This window comes from Cyanistes caeruleus, chromosome Z (assembly GCF_971803275.1).
Source record: "Cyanistes caeruleus chromosome Z, bCyaCae1.hap1.1, whole genome shotgun sequence".
Classification (NCBI taxonomy): domain Eukaryota; kingdom Metazoa; phylum Chordata; class Aves; order Passeriformes; family Paridae; genus Cyanistes; species Cyanistes caeruleus.
In genome coordinates, this window is record NC_141732.1 from 58,859,984 (window position 1) to 58,879,465 (window position 19,482).

The following is a 19,482-nucleotide window of genomic DNA, read 5'->3' on the forward strand; positions in this document are numbered from 1 at the left end:
CAACCTTTAAACTTGGGGGTTTGTAGTGCTGTAAAAGTAAGAGAAGAACCACTGCGCTTAAAGACTTAAGGTCTTTTTTTTGGGTAGTCTTTCCCAGGAAATTATTCTAATGCTGGTTGTGCTTTCCAACAAGCGTTTGATCAACTGTCAAGATATTTATACTACAGAAGATACAAAAACTTCCTCTTCTGCTACAGTTGGTGTGCAGTTGACGCTTTTTCTGTCCTTTAGTGCTTTTTAGTAGAACTTTGAGTCCAAGCAGTACAAAACATTTTTTACATTTCCACCACTGCAATAGCTATTAAACATGCAATAGAACTTGCTTCAATTGGCATCTGGTAAACAGTCTTCTTGTCAATTCGGATTAGTTGGAATTGCACATACAATCTTAACATTTTTTATTATATTTGCAGTTAATATTCTTATGGGTGTTCATGCTTATATTTACAACTGTGAAGTGGTGGCTGAAGCTTCTTTATTTTCTGTACTGTTACATACTGTACTCTTAAAACATATAAATGGTTATGCTTGATACTAACTCAGGTTTAAAATTATGCAGTAGTTTTGATGCAAATAATTTTTTGATATAAAAAGATGTAAAAAATGTGAAATGTTCAAAATACCTAAAAAATTCCTTGTAGGTCTCAAATTATTGTCTTTTATCAACTTAAATTTATTTCAGGTCCATGTTCCCCTTATATAGTCAAGAAAATCCAAAGAAGTATTTGGGTGAACAAGTGCTATGTGAATGGAACTTGTGCATGTAAAATGGAAATAGCTGTATATCATAGCTAGCTACTTCTTTGTCTAATAATAGGCTCTTCTTGTTGTAAGTTAGTGTTGATATGGCTTATTGATCATAAATGCAATATCATTTCTTGAGTTCTGTGAGTAGTTAGGCTGTATATGCAGTAGGAAATTCAAATGTGCAGGCAGGTTGTGTTGTAAATAAACAAGTTAGTGCTTGTTTGACTTACTTAATCTTAACAGAATAAAAAGCATCAAAACTGTTTTATTGCAAAACATGCAGTGTTTACTCAGAATTGGTTTTTTTCCAAAGTTACTCTCTTACTTTCATTGCAGAAATGGCTCTTATCTTCTGAACTCTTCCAGCTCTCTTTCTCAGTTCATTGGCATAATTTCCTAAAGTAATACTTCAGAGAATCCTTCCGGCTATCAAAAGTTGTGTGTAGTAAATCATGTAGTGCAGGTGTAGTTGAGTGAAGGATTTTTTAAAAATTAAGAAACAGTATCTTAAGTTATTCTAAAGTCTAAATTTGTATCTATATGTATTCTTCATGTAAAACAACAAGTACATTTTTATAACAAAAGAGGTCAAGTCTATGAGTGGTGCAGATGCTGTAAACAAAACTATAGGAGTCACAGCATTTACTCTGAAGAAAGTTTCTAGGGCTTTATATTAAAATTAAACTTCTTCATATCTGTCATAAAGTAGTAAACATTCTTGCAACATGATGCTTGATTTTATTTTTTTTCCCTCCCTAATAGTAATGTGGATTTCGACTTGAATGTAAACAATGTGATTGGTATAAGAAATACATTCCTTCTGAGAACCTATGCATTCAGTAAGTTTTTATTGTATTTTCTTATTTCTTTAAACTTTGCTTTTAGAGTTTGTATTTTAGTATTGATATGCTATGAAAATTTTATAGACTGCTATATATATATATAAACTACCTGTTTTACTACATTGAGTAGCTTTAAGGTGAGTTCTTGTTGCTCATTCTAAATACATGGAGAAAACAGCTAGGTATGTTTTTAACTGAATATTATAATATTCAGAAGATAACAAAGATACTTCAAATTAAGGTCCACATATCTACTACAAGGGCTACTTCAGGTATTCTGCAGATAATAAGAACATGATAGTATTGGTTATCTAGGGGTATAATCTCCAGCTTCTTATATTTCCTTACAGCCAATTACTGTATGGATGGCTGATAGCCAGCTATGTTGATACGCTGTTGCAGAATCTGTCCTAGAAAAATCCAGAATACTGCTTCAGTATTTATACTAATCTCAAATCCAAATTGGTTTGTGTCTGCTCAGAAGTTTGCATTTTAGGGAGAGATTGTGAAACTGCCTTGTGGAAGGAAAGTAATAACAACTGCGCTCTTAGCGGTAGAATGAGGGTTTCTTTTTTATCATTACAATGTCATTTGGCAGATAAGTACATAAAGGAGTATGCCTCAGTCATTTTCTTCTAGGGCATTTGCATTTGTTCCTTTACCGCCTTCTTCAGAAGTCTTCACCTTCTTGCATAAAGGAATTTCTTTCTATTTAGGGTAGGCAGTTACCTGTAGAAGCTATCTTCACTGGTTAATTTTTACTAATATATCAGTCAGAGTAATTTGTGTTCCATATTCAGGTCACTAGGAGAGTCTACAACTTGTCCTGGATCAGTTGGTTAACTGTGATTTCTTCATACATTCAGGGAGGTGTTATGACTGGAAAAGGATTTTCTTCCAAGTTTGAAAGTATTACGAAATAATCATTGCCATTTATGACTGCAAATGAGCAGTCACTTCACCAAGTCTATTGTTTACATTTTTGCTTGCAGCTTCCATCACTGGTTGTCTTTACTCTTCTTAGAAAACCATTGTAGGGCAGACAACTCCAGATGTGAAAGGAGAAGTGAAAGCGGTCCTAGTATCCCATCTTTTTTTTCTGTCTGCTGTAGTGCTCACTTTTATATGGCCAGTAAAATTAACTTCGTGTTTCCTGGTGATGGCTAATATTTTCTTGAGGTTAAGGAGTGAGTTAGTAGCGAAGGGAGACTTTTGATTGAAAATATTATCTTCTCAATGTTCTGGACCTTCCTAAATAGACTGTATTATACAGCATACAGCTTGTCTGGTCTTGTCTTCCTTGGACCAGAAAACTCAGGTGTCATAAGGCACACAAAACTAAATGGAAGCTTTTATCAGACTGTCTTGCTCCATACTTTTATAAGTCATATGAGCAAGGGAGGATAGCCTTATATGTTAATACATGTCCTGCTCACTTAAATGTGTAGTTGAAGGGCCTCAACCTGCATGGGGGGAAAAAATTATCTAATTCCGTCTAATGTGGAAGATGTACTGGTCTATTTCCCATTGGAACAAATTAGATGTTCAGGCAAACAAGGTAGTCCGACTATCATAGTGAACATGCTAAAAAATAAAAAAGCTGAAACTCCAGAAATTTCTATGGATGCTCTTCTGTCTGTTTTGAAGTTAATTCATTTGTGTTGGTGCATGAGTGCTCTAGAAAACATCAAGGATGATGAGGCAAGGTGACACAAAATGATCACAGAAAATGTAGGTAGATTAGACAGAGCTAGAAGGTGAAATCTGTGCTGTTATGTTACCAGCGGTTTGTTGAAGGGGGCATGTCTTCATGGGCAGCAATTTTTGCTAGATATTTTTCAGTTAGTGGAAACCGGAGTTTTTAGCTTTGTGCAAATAACATTACTGAGTACTTCCTTGAGGGGTAGCTTGTGTCAAAGTATCAGACAAAGTTCACTGGCCATACTGAACACTAATTTTGTTATATGCTAATTACAGGCACCAGCAGACAGAATTTATTATCTCAAAATGAGGTTGACTAAAACCAGAACTTTTCTACTGTGACACAAAATAACTATGTTTGAAAATGGAACCTATTTGCATTTTTCTCTCATGAAAAAATTTTATTCCAATTAATGCATCTTCATGTGGTGCCTATACAGTACTTTCTTGGCATTTCACAATTAGTGTACTAAGTTGTATTTTTTAGTTCAGCCACTGGTGAACAATGTCAAGAATAAGCTGATTAGTGATAAGGAGCTTGGTTGTTTCCAAAACATCTTCCAGATCTAGTAGCACATTCATTCTTAGAAGAGTAACATGGGCATGTGTGCTGAACTACTCTGAACATGTTGTGAGAAAATCATGCTTGATAATTTTGCAGAATAATGGAGAGCACCCCAGGTGGTGCAGTTGTAGGATGTTGTGTGTCCTGGTAAGCAGAATACAAAACTTTGTATAATGATGTCAGGTTAGAAAAGATACTCCAGAATGTGTAAGCTTTTAAAGCCATTGTAAGTTACTTGACTGAATTGATGATCTGCTTCTGCATAGCTGCAAATAATAAAGTATGCTGCTGAGTTCCAGGAACTTGTGGTGAGTGATGTATACCTACAATAGATTAATACCGTAATTAGAAGGTCATCTATATTCACCAGAAATTCAGATTGTACCTGGAATATGGCTGTATTTCCTTATTAAATGCATATATATTAATTTAAAGAGATATTGTATCTAACATGTCATCTATATAAAAAGCTGTTGAGGACAAGGCAAATTTAAAATTTATGTTTGTATGCAGGAGTTACTGCTGTCATGTATCTTGATGTAAACTTAAGAATCAGCTGTGTCCTCCAGCCACCAGAATTCTTTTCCCTGCCTTCAAAGTTTGTATAGCCTTAATAAAAAAATTGCTTAAGTTCTGTCTTGGCAGCAAGTTATTTCAGGTAAAATTAGTACAATGAACTGGAGAGACCTTAGAAGTAGAAAGTGACACTTTGCAAATTTCCTGGTACACCTCTTGTAATGTGTCTGTAGATCTTACTGCTCAAAAAGTTGTTTTCAAATGCAAATATTTTGTTTGATTTTTATAGGATGGATAGTAATTGTAGAGTAGCTAAGTAAATTCTATAAAATGCATGCAGAAGGTAACTTTAGAATACAAAACTACCATGTTGTTTAAATAAGAGCAAATGTTGATTAATTACTGTCTAGTTAAATGTACTTTTTAAAGATGTACTTTTTAAAGATGTGTTTCTTTCTTCTTGCAGTTGAGAATCGAGTTCGTCCATTAGTACTTGTTGTTAAGAAGTGGGCAAATTTTCGTGAGATAAATGATGCCAGTCGTGGTACTTTAAACAGCTATAGTCTTGTGTTGATGGTTTTGCACTATTTACAGAGTAAGTATTTTTCACATGTTGAAACTGTCGCTTTTAAGTTAATTTTTAGTTTTCCTCTTTAATAAAGTAGAACAAGCAGTGGCTATCTTCTGCACAGAAATATCTAAAAGTAAAGCGAGTTTGCATCATTTCCATAGTGTTGCATTTGTCTTTAACAAGTGGATCTGTTCTTTAGAGGCAAAATTACCAGCTTTAAAAAGGTTTGAAACAAAAAAAAAAGGACCTGCAGGACACTGTGTAGCTATAAAATAAACTCAAGTACTGGTATACGAAAGGACATAAAGCAATTTGTAGTATCTCTGGCAGCTGCCACAGCAGTCTAGGAAAGGGGAAAAAAGGGTTCAAGTAATCCTTGTAGTGCACAACTGTGATCGGTCAGCTGTTTCAGGAACACCAGTCCACAAACCAAAGAGGAGCCTTCTACCTGTGCTTCCTCAGTCTTTTCGAGGGGAGAAAAAAAGGCATGAAAAAAAGGTACTTGAAGTGTGGCCCTGTACACTGTAAATGCATCTAAGCACCAGATTCTTAAGTTCTGATGTTTTTTTTTCATGCACATTTTAATCTTTTTTCCCCTGCTATATGCTTGTGATGTTCCTGAAAATAGCCTGTATCCTAGAACTTCTGATAGTGTTGTTGTTGATGACACTGTGGAGGGGAAAAAAAACACCTTTCTTTTCACTAGTGTCCCTGCCTTCACTAGGCAAATTTCTTTTCTATACTACTTAAATAATTTACATATTTTTATACTAATGTAGATGTCTTTGGACCCAAGTTTAGTGTGGCTTGAGTTTATTTTGTAGATACATCAGTATTTTGTACATGAGCTTCCTTCCAGATAATATGTCTAACTAACTTGAACACTAAGAAAAAGAACCTCATAGGGCAAATGCTATTGGTAAGTGGTAATTTTTCCCATCCCATCCATCCTCTTAGTAAAGCTTACTAAAGCATACACACCTAGATTCAATACCTTGATTGTTTGTATTGCTCAGATTTTGTTGTCTTTTAATTTAGTGTAGTAGACAACTGGAAAGTATCCAAGATGTTGTAGAAACATGAACACCCAAAACCAAAATAAAAATGTTATTGGAGCAGCTATGATAATTTCCTTAGCAGTCCTGAATAGTATATTCTACTACTTGAAGCACATTCTGAGAATTCTGCTGTTCTGATTCTTAGTCCGTATGGAAAAAGGAGTCTGTAACATCTCTTCACCTGTAAGACCTTACTGAAAGGTGAACTAAGTCCCAAGTCCAACACCTACGTGCTGAATTTATTTATTATTTTCCCTAGTGAATGATGTAGACCAGTTTCTTAAACCATGCTGAAGACATGATGTTAAAGCTTTAGTATGAGGACTGCTCTGACAATTCTATAGCTGCTTGGGTAGGATGTGAATACTTTTGGATTTTGGTCCATCTATAGGATCACCTAATATGGGTGATTTTTTTTTTTTTTTTGTCTCTAATTTATATAGTTCAATAGATGCACTTCCAACCCATGTTTTCCATAAAAGTGACCAATATTTAGATAATTTTGTGTTTGTTGGTATTGTTAATGACTGCATGATCTTCATAACATATTTGCCATTTAGCAGACCAGCTAACGCTGTTAGACTGCATTAATGTATTTTGTGGAGATTTTGCTAGCAATGCCTGCTATGTGTGTTGAGCATTTTTTTTATAGGTTACATTTGGAGTATGTAAAACTTGGCAGCTGAAAAACGTGTTCTCTTGCAATAACTGTAGGCTCGTTCATAGAATTGTATTAGATGTATGGAAAAAGAGATGAGTGAAGCTTTAATTTTTCATTTAGGGAGTTTAGATGATTCTCCTATAGCCATGAATTAATATGAGTTTCAGAAATAAAGCTGTACCCAGCTGCTGTAGGATTTTTCATGCCTTTTAATGTAGTAGTATCTTGGTAAGAACTTTCATTAGCTGAATGAAGTGCCTATACTACTCTATAGTATGAAATAACAGAAGTGTTTGCCAAATAACTTATTTGACAAAATATATGAAAGTGAAGTTCTTGATAAATGTTTTAAGATGGAATTTCAGTGCAACTCTTTGATGTAGTTGATATGATATTGTTTCCTGTGAATTACATTAATCACAGCAACTTTAAACTTTTTTTTATAGCCTTACCTGAACCCATCCTTCCATCCCTCCAAAAAAACTACCCAGTAAGTGTTTCTTATGGATTTACTACATCATATATGTGTGTGACCCTGCTTGTCTAAATATATGTATTCTTAACAATCTCTAATGGATTAACAGTCTGTAGGTCAGATCATTGATATGCTAGACCTGTCTTAACAGTAAGATGAAGAGATTACTTGCTGCTTTTGATAATTTCTTCAATGAAAATTCTGTTATGTATGGGAAGATTTGAGACACAGAAGAGACTGCTGATGAAAACTGCTGATCTAATTTTCTTTATGCTGGCCTGGAAATATCCCTATGTCAGCTGTAACTTTCTGGTTCCTATTTCTTGATGTGTTAACTAGTGCTTTTTCATTCAGCTCTGGTGCTTCAGACTTCCCTACCCTCCCACAGCTGTTGAGTTGCCTGGTATTTTCATGTGCAGAAAGTGAGTGACACATGTTTACTTAGAAACTTGAGACATCACAAAATTTTACTTCAGTCCAACAAGAAAACACCTTTTTGGAACTTTGCTATTGTAGTCAGATCATACTCAGATAATTTCTGGAGAACTCAGTGAATCAGTATGCTTTGGTGCCTCCAGGATTAGGAGTGTCATTAGTGAGATTTAATCTAAGAAAAATTATCTAGAAGTAAGAGCTGCCCTTCTAAATATTTGTCTGTGCACAAAAGTGCTATTGCTGAGTAGTTCCATGTTGTAATTTATTTTCAAAAATTCCTTGGTTCCTTCCTCTTTACCCATCTTTATATGTGTCACTTAAATTTTTTCCTTATTCACACTTGACATAGTTTGGTGTTCCTGTCTACACATGGGGATTTTTTAATTGGTTGCTGACAATTGTGCTGAGCTAGTATCAGAAAGCCAGTCTGCCTTTTGCCTGTATTTCCCATAGAGCTGAAATGGGAATATTTAATGGTCCTGAACATCAGGGAGAAAATACTGTGGTGTCAGCCATTTTGGGTAATTAAGATAATTGAGATGCAGGAGAAAGCACTGAGCAATAATTCACTGCAGTTTTGTTTCCGTGTTGTAAATGTGCTTAGGGATACCTGTGCTATGTATTTATGGTCTTTACCTTTTCCTGTGATTTTTTATGATACTCTGTACCTTCTAATTGTTTCATTGGGAATGCTGGAAAGCCTTTGAAACTATCTTTCATTTCTTGTACACTTAGCTTTATAGGCTTTTGAATTGCTAGATTTGTTAATTACATTTCCTTAAACCTTGTGTGCTGCAGTGTTCTAAGTTTTGTGTCACATGTCATTATAGAGAAAAGTGCTAAGAACTGGCAACTTTTGACTCTTCTATATTTATAATGCAGGCATTTATATTTGTCGTGTTTGAACTGTGTACAGGCCTTCAGAACAATATACAGATATTAATGCCTTCAATCATTAAAGCAAACTTATACAGTGTCTTAAGGTGAAAAATCTAATGATTATCTAATGATAAATGCCAAGTTTTATTTTGTGTTGTGTGAAAATAGTAAATCATTTGCAGGTGAGCAGTGCTGTAAGAACTGCATTTTTTCTGTGTTCTGATATAGATTATGTTTGGTTTTGATGTCCTTTGTTAGTTAGTTCTCTTATATTTGGAAAATGAAGTATTCTAGACCTGCTAACAAAATTAAGAAAATATTTTATATATGCTTGCTACAAAACAAAATTGCAAGTATGTTTTTGATTTACTGTCTTCATTATGAATATAATTAAATGTTTAAAAATTACAAAACTTTAAATTTCTGAATACTGATATTTGAAAGGAATTTAAAATGAAAAATACAGCAAAACAATTTCAGTCTTGTGGCTTGCAGTAATGATAAAAAAAAAACAGGCAAATTTCAGTATCAAAAGTAACCATATATTTTTCTTGTGATTGTAAGATCACAAGAAAAGTGATCAGAGTTTTGTCTCCATACAAAAACTACACAAACATACTGCATCTTTCCTATATACACCTACCCACAGTTTTTCAAAATCAGATCTGCAGGCTGAAAATACTTCTGTGATCTGGAGAAAACTGCTTGTCTTAAATTGTTGGTACCATAGAGGAGAGATATGCTTACACTGAGGAGGAAACAAAAACAGATTCTGTGTCTCAGTGTATCCCTACTGCCAGTGTGAAGGGTGAGAAGTCCTGGAAAACCACTTTTGCATTGTATTGCTGTGAGGGAGTTTCCAGCTTGCACCAAACTGATGTGTTTTGCAACCATTAGTTTAGAGGGAGTATCAGATGACATCAAATGTGAGGGTGTATTCTGGGGCTTCCCTTGCCCCTTAGCCAGGTAAAGTAGATGACAACAGCCCAAGTGTTCATTAGTTTTGGAAGTCTATATAATACATGCTTTCATGTCAGGACTTCACGGACAAGCTCTAGATAACTTGTGGTGGCATAAACTGTTATGGCTGGTGAATATTGCTGTCACTGGCACTAAGAAGGAAACTTGTGCCTGACTCTCCAGTGTTGAAGAAGTCTGGTGTATTAGCTGAAGTCAAGAAGAAACTGGTTTTCCATCAGTGCTCTTAATGGTGAACTTCAAAGACTCTAGCAAGAGCACATCTTTGTTTCTGCTGCCTCAGCTTCATGTCACGTCTTGCAAGGGGTGGAGCAGAAGGTGGAATGGTCCTTAACATGGGAGTCAGCCCTTGGAAAGACACAGTTTGCTTCACACTGAGTTGCAGTTTTAAAAGATATAAACATGAGTTAAATATCCATTTATAGGACTGGGGAAAAGGATATTTTATATGTGAGAATATACAAGAATATCAAGACATTATGCTGATGTTACTACTAAATTTTTTGAATGAAGAGCTTGTACATTCAGAGCTAAACTCACTCTACATCAAGATACACAAATATAAATTTTATTTTCATGTATACTTGCAGTCCTTTCTAGTGTGTAAGGTGGAATGAGCATAACTTAAAAGCATTATGTAGCTTCAGTATAAAGCATGTTGCTGAATACTGGTGTTGTTTGAGAAATCAGCCAATCAAGGTAAAGATTTGAGGTCCAGCAAAAAAAGAAAAATATTTTTGTGTCACTTTTCTGGCATGTCTTGAAATAATGGGGAGCTCATTTGTATTTGTTGCTCAATTAGATCCTGAATCTAATTTCTGTTTCTTAAGACAGCTTGAAGCAAGACACAGTAAGGAAAATAGGGACTAGTTTTAATAGAAGCTGAATCTTTGCCTTCTAGAGCAAATTAAGAATTTGAAGGGTGATTTGTAATTAATTTCTTTAAAAAACTTCACCTGTGTGCAGATTCTGTAAGCTGTACCTGTACTGTTTTGTCTATCTAGTTATTCCCTGTGTCCCTCTAGCAGGAAGGAAAATACTGTTACCCTATTTTTCAGCAGGTGAATGAGATGAAGCTAGGGGATTATCATGGTTTGTCTGTGGCAAAGCAGAAAAGGGTATCTAGGTATCCTGTAGCTGGTCTGACCTCTTGTTCACTGGACACTGAATGATTGCTTTGTTTAGAAATGACCTTAAATTACATTGCTGGTAATTGAATTATTGAATATTGATATATCTTGACAGAAGCCTTCACTAAAACTTGCCAATTTTCAGTAGCAATTAATTTGGTTTTACATGTTAAACTTTCTAATATGGTAATAGCAACTTTTTGCATAATAAATTTTCTGTATTTCAGAAAGATGAAACACTGGGTTTTGCCTTCTCTGTGGGGTGATCAGCAACCGACAGTGCTTAAGAAATAAATCTATTAACAGTATCACAAACACGTGATTAATACATTGCTGTAATTTCCATTAATAAGTCTTATTTTCTTCCAGAAAAGTAGTATCAGTTATGCCTTCTATTATGCAATACTCAGTTGTCTTTTTAAGAGCAATTTTCATAGTGACATAACCACTAAACTAAGTGGAAATAAGAATTACTTACATGTGTCTCTTAAACTGGGTGGCTGGGTGTTTTAATGGTTAGCTGCTATAGATTGTAACCTGTGTTTTCACTAGAGCACGTGTCTAGAATAATATGTGTGATTTTCTTGGAAGCGGAAGCCTTTCTAAGGAAGAAAAACTTTGATTTGTTTGATATCTTATTGCCTGCCAGTAAAAAAATAGCATGTTTTTTGAAAAAAATAATAAAATAAACTCTAACTTTTTAGCTTCTGAGGGTATCAGCCTCACTGTGATGGCAGAATTTTTTGCAGTTGAGAAGTTCTCAGGCATTTAAATATTCAAAGTGTAAAAAAATTAATCTTGTTCTCATTTTCTACTGCCTCCAAACACTTACTAGTCTTTGTAGACATCTGTTGTAATTTTATTGCATTTCTGTTTTGTATTTTTGTATGTATGTTTCTGTTTTGTACTTTGTAGGTTATTTTCTTCTTCCTTTCCCCTTCTCCCTTGTATGTTTCTTCACCAGCTGGTTTACTGCAAATTCCAAATTCAGTTGTTCTGTCTCTAGCTCTTCCTTAGCTTTCTGTGGGGATGAGCAAGGAATGATTTTCACTGTAGTATCTTTCTGATTTACTTCAGGGTTAAAACAGTATTTACTGTATGGCATTGGAACAACTGTTCCCTTTCTAGATCTTTGTATACTGCAAATCTGCTTTTAATGTCTGTGTTTCCAGTGTTTTGGTGTCTTCTGATGAAAGAATTTAAGATACTAAATTCTGATCCTTGCTAACTCAAATAATGTTTTATATATAGCATTATATCATATGAGATCAACTATTGAAATTTTTTATCTCTAGAAGAATGGCCTTTTTTTCCCCAAAAAGATGTTGCACAAGGTTCCAGGAAGTTTTACTAAAGCTGGCAGAAAGAGGGTGGGAATCTCAAACTTTCCAGTCCTACTGGTTTTAACACTTAACTGTACTTTTCTCAGAGGAAGCAGTGCCAGCTGTGGATAGGGAAATAATGCTACAGTACGTAGTGCTTCTAGTGCTATTCTAGTACTGAAAGTTTGAGTCACGCCTGATACTACTCTTAAAAATAAAAAAGTAATGGGTGAGGAGGGAAAAGGAGATACAGTAATGAGTGAACAGATTCCTAAATTTACATAAATGTGTTTCTTTATGTGAACATAATGTTTGCTTCTGTGTATCTTGAATTTATTTTCAGTAAAATACCTAACATTACTGTAAAGGGTGTTAAAACCAGGTATTAGCAAATTTTAAAAAATCTTGCTTTAGCAAGAGGAGATATGTTTACTTCTATGTTCCCCAGTCTGTCAGAAGAATCTAAAAGATGCGATGGACAATGAAACAGCAGGGCAGTTCTAAAACCATTGTATTTAGTCTTGTATATATTCCTTTTTAAGTTGGAAATAGTGCCTTTTTTACATAGCAAACCTGATTTTTTTCCTACCCCATCGTACCCACCGTGTTCCCCTACAGAAAAACATGCTTTAGCTGAAGTGCAGTAGTCCGTGCATTCAGGTGTTTTGTATAATTTCACTACTGGTTGTTTGTTTGGCTTTTTCATTCTTAGCTAAAGAAATTATACCTGCACTCTTTATGCTTGTTTTGTGGGTGGATGCAGGTTAATTTTATAGCCAGTGGGTTTCATATGCAGTTTTCTATGCTTGAGAGCAAAGTTAGGCCTACCCTCTGGATTATTTCTTCGGTTCAGCTATGAGAAATTGATAATGGGTGCATTAATTTCAACGACATATTTCTCAGCTGAACTGCAGTCAGCTCAGTGCAGACTACCTTACTCAGCTTTTGCTCTTGTGGTTTTAGATGCAAGTCTAGTTCGAAGATTCTCACATGTTAAAGTTATTTAGTAAACAGAAGTCAAAAGATGGTCTTGTATGCTCCTGTGCAAGATGATTCTACCAGAGCTCAGGGGGAATAACTAGTATCAGTGGGGCAGAAGAGAAATAGTACTTGGCTTGTAAGTTGCCCTTGAACTTACAATAAGCAAACAATAGGCAGCTTTCTTATTGAGGAAAATATATGCATCTGGGTTAAGGCTCTCTGTGTGTATATATATATATACACTCTGATTTTATTTTGACAGGAATGTTTTGATCCTACTATGCAGTTGTATCTTGTTCATCAAGCTCCACGTACCATTCCTCCTTACATCTCAAAAAATGGATCAAGCCTTGGAGATTTGCTAATAGGCTTCTTCAAATATTATGCCACAGAATTTGAGTAAGTAATAAGCTCATTTTAGTAGTTTAGAAGATGTGAAACTTTGATTCCTTCTATTCAATATAGCAACACTTTATAACCCTTGAAAGAAAGAAAAGCAGCAATGCATCAGTGGTAACTGTGAGAGAGGAAATGAGTAAAAAGGCTGAATTACAACAGGAATGCCAGTAAATTGTCTGATATCTTCTGCCTAGCTGGGCATTCTATCCTGTAAAATGTCTGCCAAAAGTTAGAGAGCTTTGTCCTTTAAAAATTGCTGAGATTTGTCATACAGTTACACTATTCTATAACTGCCTGTGAAAAAGGTCTCTTCTTAGCTGTTATTTAAGGTGTCAACTGGGATATGAATTATTTGGACTGTAAGATTGTTGTGCTTGACTTTTGTCACATTGTCTTGAGTCAATGGAGGTAACTGGCCAGGTGGTTCCTTACTTTGACCAGAATATACATCTGTATAGGCCTCACCTAGTGAAAAATTCTCCCATGTATAGTTTTTTACAGTCACGTTATTGTTTTGCTAGAATCTGAGTTTAATTTTGGCATCTGGACTTCCTTATATAGGAAGAGAAGCTAAAGTTGTGAGGGCATCTGAGAAAGCCTTAAGTTACAACTGGTTTGTCAAATTATTACTCATGTATTTCTGAATTTCTTAGAAAAAATGTTTGTTCATATGAAATACCAAGTGGCTGTATCTCAATCACTTTAAAGATGTTCTAAATAACTTCTAAGGCAGTTGTTTCAGGAGTGTTGCTGTCTTGTGTATGTGCACCATTTCCATTTATTGGAAGGAGAACAAAACATGCAATTGGATACTCATAATTTTGGAAGTGTTCATAATTTACTTTAAAATAAGAAGTGAAAGACCATAAAGTCATTAAAGCATTTCTGAGGTGTATATCTGAAATATGTAAGCTAAATCTTTATGGCCTTTAGTAATGCATAAACCAACTGCATTTTGTGCCTGCTTAAGCCTTCCTGAGAGATTTTCATGTAAGAGATTTTCTTTCAATGATCTCTGCAGATAGGAGAATAGTCTTTTGTCTTAAATGTTTCTTCCGAGTACCGGTCTTTTCAGTTGACAAGGTGATGTTTGCTAGAGAGGCAAATGAGAAGACACTTAGGTTCTTAATTTATGTGGGATACTATGTGAATCTTTTTGTAAACTTGACTGTACAAGCTGTTAATCTTTTATATGAAAGTAAGTATCTTTTCCACTAAGGAATTTTATGGTTTGCCTGTGTGAAGTAGCAGAGATTATCTTGTCCTCAGGAAAAAGACCTAGTTTGACTTTCCTGGGTTTGAGTGCTTGTGAATATAGTCAAGACCAGATTTCTGCCTAAGTTGGTGGCTGGCTCAGAATGACCTCTTTTTCTCTGCTATTAGACAGGATATGCTAAGACATATGCAGACCAGAAATTCTGCAATATTAGTGTTGGAGCTGATGGCAATCCCTAAATACTGTTTTTGTGATGATTATAAATCCTACCTCAATTTATTCATAGTCACACAGAGGAGCTTCTGGGTAAAACAAAGCTTGAAAAAGTAGATATTAAAGACAGGATAGTTGCTGATGTCAAAGGAAGAAAATGTTTCAAAAAACAACTGAATAAAAAGACTGTCTGGTGTTCTTCTAGTGTTCAGTATTTGTTAAGTATTTGAACATTTCACTTGTGATAGTCTTTTAAAAAAAAAAAAAACCCAAAAAAAACCCCAGTAAAAATAGCCATTAGAATTCCTGTGTTGAAAATGCTACTACATAGCTGAGAAGTTATTTGAGGATATGATGCACTTCATGCAGCAGCCTATATTATTTTTAACCCTTTCTGCTACAGAAATAAGATTTAATCAAGTGTACTCTGTATCTGTGTATCACTGAGAACTATAAATCCTGTAATAGAATTGATAGTAAAATTTCATATAGTTTCATTGACTGGAGAAGACAAATTTGTGCACCATAGGGAGAAATATGAATAAGGTGTTTAAAAGGTTCTGTGTGTGTGATAGCCGGCTAGTGAAAGTAAAAGTAGTCTCACGCTAGCCACAAGATCTGTTATATTTGCTTTGAAATTGCTGATGGAAACAACAGTACAAATGAGAATGAGGGTAAGAATTAAATACATAGAATCACAGAGTCATAGAATGTGCTCAGTTGGAAGGGAACCATCAGGATAATTGAATCCAGCTCTTGGCCCTGCATGGGATCATCCCTAGGATTCACACCACATGCCTGAGAGCATTGTCCATACACTTCTTGAACTCTGTCAGGCTGGTGCTACGACCACTTTTCTGGGTAGCCTGTTCCACTGCCCAACCACCCTCTGGGTGAAAAATATTTTCCTAATATCCAAACTAAGCCTTCCCTGACTCATCTTTATGCTGTTACCTTAAGTACTGTCATGAGAATGAGCAGATTAGTGTCTGCCCCTCCCCTTCCCATCATGAGGAGGGTGCAGACTGCAATGGGGTCTCCCTGTCTCCTTTTCTCCAGAGCAGACCAAACAATCACAGCTGCTCCTCATACGGCTTCCCCACAAGGCCCTTCATGATCATTGTGGCCATGCTTTGGACACTCTCCAATAGCTTCATGTCTCTCATGCACTCTGGCACCCAGAGCTGCCCCCAGCACTCGAGGTGAGGCTGCCCCAGAGCAGAGCAGAGCAGGACAATCCCCTCCCTTGCCCGGCTGATGCTGTCCCTGATGCCCCACAGGACAGGGATGGCCCCCCTGGCTGCCAGGACACTGCTGGCTCGTGTTCAACTTGCAAACGCACACAGCACAGGGCACTTTTAGTTGTGCCTTTCATGTAAGAAGTAGTGTTAGAGTGTGTTGAATATTTTCTTTCCTGTAGTAAGTAGTTTCTTCAGTGTTTGTTTTCTCTGTGAAACATTTCCTAGTGTCTTCATGCACCAAAATTTTGAGATTATATTTCAGACACCATGACTGTTAAATGAGGCTATAATTATATGATCTGTACTGGACCACTGAACTTTCCCTGTTGGACTGTCACATGTTTGATGAAAAGGTTGCTACAGAGAGTGAATTCAATTTTTGCAAAAGTAATTTTTGTACCCTTTTATCTGTGGATTAGGATGCACTACCAGATTTGATGTACAGGAGCTGTTTTGCTAAAGGAACAGCATGCAATCAAGAATGATCAGATCATGTATAAAGATCATAATTTTGAACAGAATAAGTCATTGAAGCCACCTGCCTAGAATATTTAACTACTGATCTCTTTTACATGTAATGGTGAGGAAGATAAGAGAAGATGGAGATATATTGTTTTAAACTTCTCCCTCACTCTGGCAAAGGCCACTAGATCTTCAAGCAATGGTCATTAGGCCATTTAGTTAGAATCTGTGATTTATTTTACTTGATGTAGGACAGGATGGGCTTAAAGAGTGTAGCAAAGGAAGATAAAGGAGCTTTGCATCCTGTGTAGTCATACATAAGTCCTTGTGCTGTGTTTATTTTCCCTTATACTTTTAAACTGTTTTGTTTATTTATGCTGTAAGATGTTTCAGAAAATTGTTTATTGCCATGTATTTATAAAGAACCTTTTCCACAGTCCTACTCTAGGGTTTTCAGTGTGTCCATAAGAAGTAATTTTTATACCCCTTCATCCCTGCCTCCAAAGAAATGTGATTTGGAAATTGCAGCATGCATTAGAATAACACACCATATATGGCAAAGCTTGTTTTGCCTTGTTGTTTAATTATCTCACCATAACGAGTTCAAGTCTGTGTAATGCTTCTTACAATACAGCTGGCTATGGTTATGACTTCATTTTAACTTTAACTGTTTAAATTGTCTCCTGATTAAGTAATGAATGTGATCAAGAAAAAAATTGTAGATGCTCTCCAAAGAAAGTATTTGGTGTGTTTACCAGCCCCTCTGAAGGAGGTGTCTGATTTCAATTCTGCAACTGTGAGTGAAGGCAGCAGGTTTTCACTTGGCTGTCTCCTTACAAAGTAAGACCTTAAAGCAAGGTGCTGCTCCCCTTGCAGGGGATTGCAAAGTATTTTGATTACTTCCCTTAAATTTTCCATTGCAGGCTAAGTAGAAGTTGTTTAAGATCATTCACTGATTTGTATATGGTGGACAATTAATTTACATTCTAATGACAAAATATAAAATTTCAGTGAGAAGATGCTTGCAATACTTTTCACTATAGAATTGGTCAGGTAATAAAGGGATCATTTTAATACTACGTTGAATTAAATATGTTTGCAGCTTGTACCCATCTTATTGTGTTTATACAGGTGGCTTTAATGTGTAAGAATGCTCTGGAAAGGATAAGCCTTTTATTCTGTTAGTACTGTAGTCATACACACACCTGAAAATGCCTAGTCTTCTTTCAAATATTTGCCTTTGCCATGAAGATCACATACCTAATGTAGTCAGTCACAACAGAAATAACTGATAATTGAAATAGCTATTTAAATGGCATTGGTAACTTTATGGATTGAAAATATGTGCAGGGAGAATATCTGTTTTATGTTGGCAACAATGAAGTTATTAGATGCGAGCCGAAGTGGCTAAAATTGACACACAAATAATTTGCTATTCATAATTAATTTCTAATTCAGTATAATCTTGGTACCAAGACAACTTTGCAAAGACTGTCAGATAAAAGAGTTGTTTTCAAATTCAAATTTCAATTTTAAATAAAAAGCTTTTAAGTTTCAAATTTAAATAAAAGTCTTTTTAAACAGCAAGAAATGCCACTTTTTTCTTGCTTTTTGTTTAACGCGTGTATTATAAAAGTGTTGTTGTGGTTTTTTTTGCTGAGGGATCAAGTATAGCCTAGGAAAAAAAGAATTACTGCTTCAAGTGAAACAGTACTGCCTGTATAGTATATATATATATATTACTGCCTGTAATTGCCAAATACAGATCAAATACTTCTTTGCATGACTTTTTTTCTTTTTTTTCCCCCCACTGGCCTGGATCTCTGATTTTTAAATAAGCTCTTAAAAAAAGCAAACTAAACTTCTGCTCGCAATCAGTGTTCTTGAGCTACAGTTTAAGCTTGTTTGAAGCTCTAAGCACAGGGGTTTTATCTTTTGTCTTTGTGTGTGTGTGTGTGTGCGCATGCACTTGGGTTTTTTTTTAGCAATTCATCTGAATTAAGCTTGTGTTGATGGTTGATTATTAAAAGACATGATAGAAAAGTATTTGATGCTTCACATTATCTCTGTTTATCCCAGCAGTAGTCTACTGTGGGAATTAAGAAGAGGAAGGATGAAGGGTTAGAATGGAGGCTTTAGTTTACATTGAATGCTAGAGAAGATCATAATCATTACTAATTTCTAAAGAATATATCAAAAGAAAGCTAAATATACAAACTGAGGTATGCTATATCTTTTCATGTGCTGTGTCCTGCATTTTTTAAAAACAAGCCCTATTTATATCGTTAAATGATGTGTCCTGAGGAAGTAAAGTTCTTCAACTAACTGAGCTCCATAGAAGGCTTTACTAATGAGTTGTATTCAAGATAATCTGAAAAATTACGGTCACGGATTTTTAGCTGTCTTGTCATCATTGACTTAATGGAGTTACGACAGCAGGTCTGTGGTCTAGGGAGAACAGAATTCTTTCGTATTTAACTGATGACTTATAGACAGTATTTTAATTTACTATTGATATCTGCAGATTTACTGCAGGTGGTTGATGTGCCCAGCCCAGCTCATCTGTCAGGTGTACAGACCAGCATAAGACTGGTACAGCTGGCAACACATTGCCCAGCTATTTCTACCCATTTAGTTAGGACATATGGTGATGTATTGGTGGTCCAGCTGTTTCACTGGTGTGGTAGCTCCTTGGTTTACACAATCATCAAGATTAGAAGAGATCTTTAAGATCATCTAATCCAACTGCCAATGCAGCACACTGTAACCACCCCTGTAATATATTCTCAAGTCCCACATCCAGACATCTCTTGGACTTTTCCGGAGATAGTTATTCTATCTCTATCACTTCCCTGTGCAACTTACTCCAAAGCCTGTTTACTCTTTCACTGAAAAATCATTCTCTAATATCTGATCTGAACCTCTCCTAGTGCAATTTAAGGCCATTTCTTCTTTTCCTTGACACATGGCAAAAGAGATTGACTCCCACCTGGCTACAACCTTATTGTAGTTGTAGAGAGGAATGAAGTCCTCCTTGAGCTTTCATTTCTCAAGAATAAAAAAACCCATTTCCATCAGCTGCTCCTCATA

The 19,482-nt window shown here is 35.6% G+C and overlaps 1 protein-coding gene across 3 annotated transcripts in view; it reads left to right on the plus strand.

The window, feature by feature from the left end:
* Positions 1-19,482, plus strand: part of TENT2 (terminal nucleotidyltransferase 2) — a 45,050-nt gene that overhangs the window by 14,697 nt on the left and 10,871 nt on the right. For all 3 annotated transcript variants that reach the window (XR_015281146.1, XR_015281147.1, XM_023944581.2), the window contains exons 9-12: positions 1,510-1,586; positions 4,838-4,966; positions 7,108-7,151; positions 13,124-13,260. Coding sequence is in view for 1 of the 3 variants with exons in the window: in XM_023944581.2 (XP_023800349.1) it covers positions 1,510-1,586; positions 4,838-4,966; positions 7,108-7,151; positions 13,124-13,260 (387 nt within the window). In the remaining 2 variants the exon portion in view is untranslated. The remainder of the gene's footprint in view (positions 1-1,509; positions 1,587-4,837; positions 4,967-7,107; positions 7,152-13,123; positions 13,261-19,482) is intronic.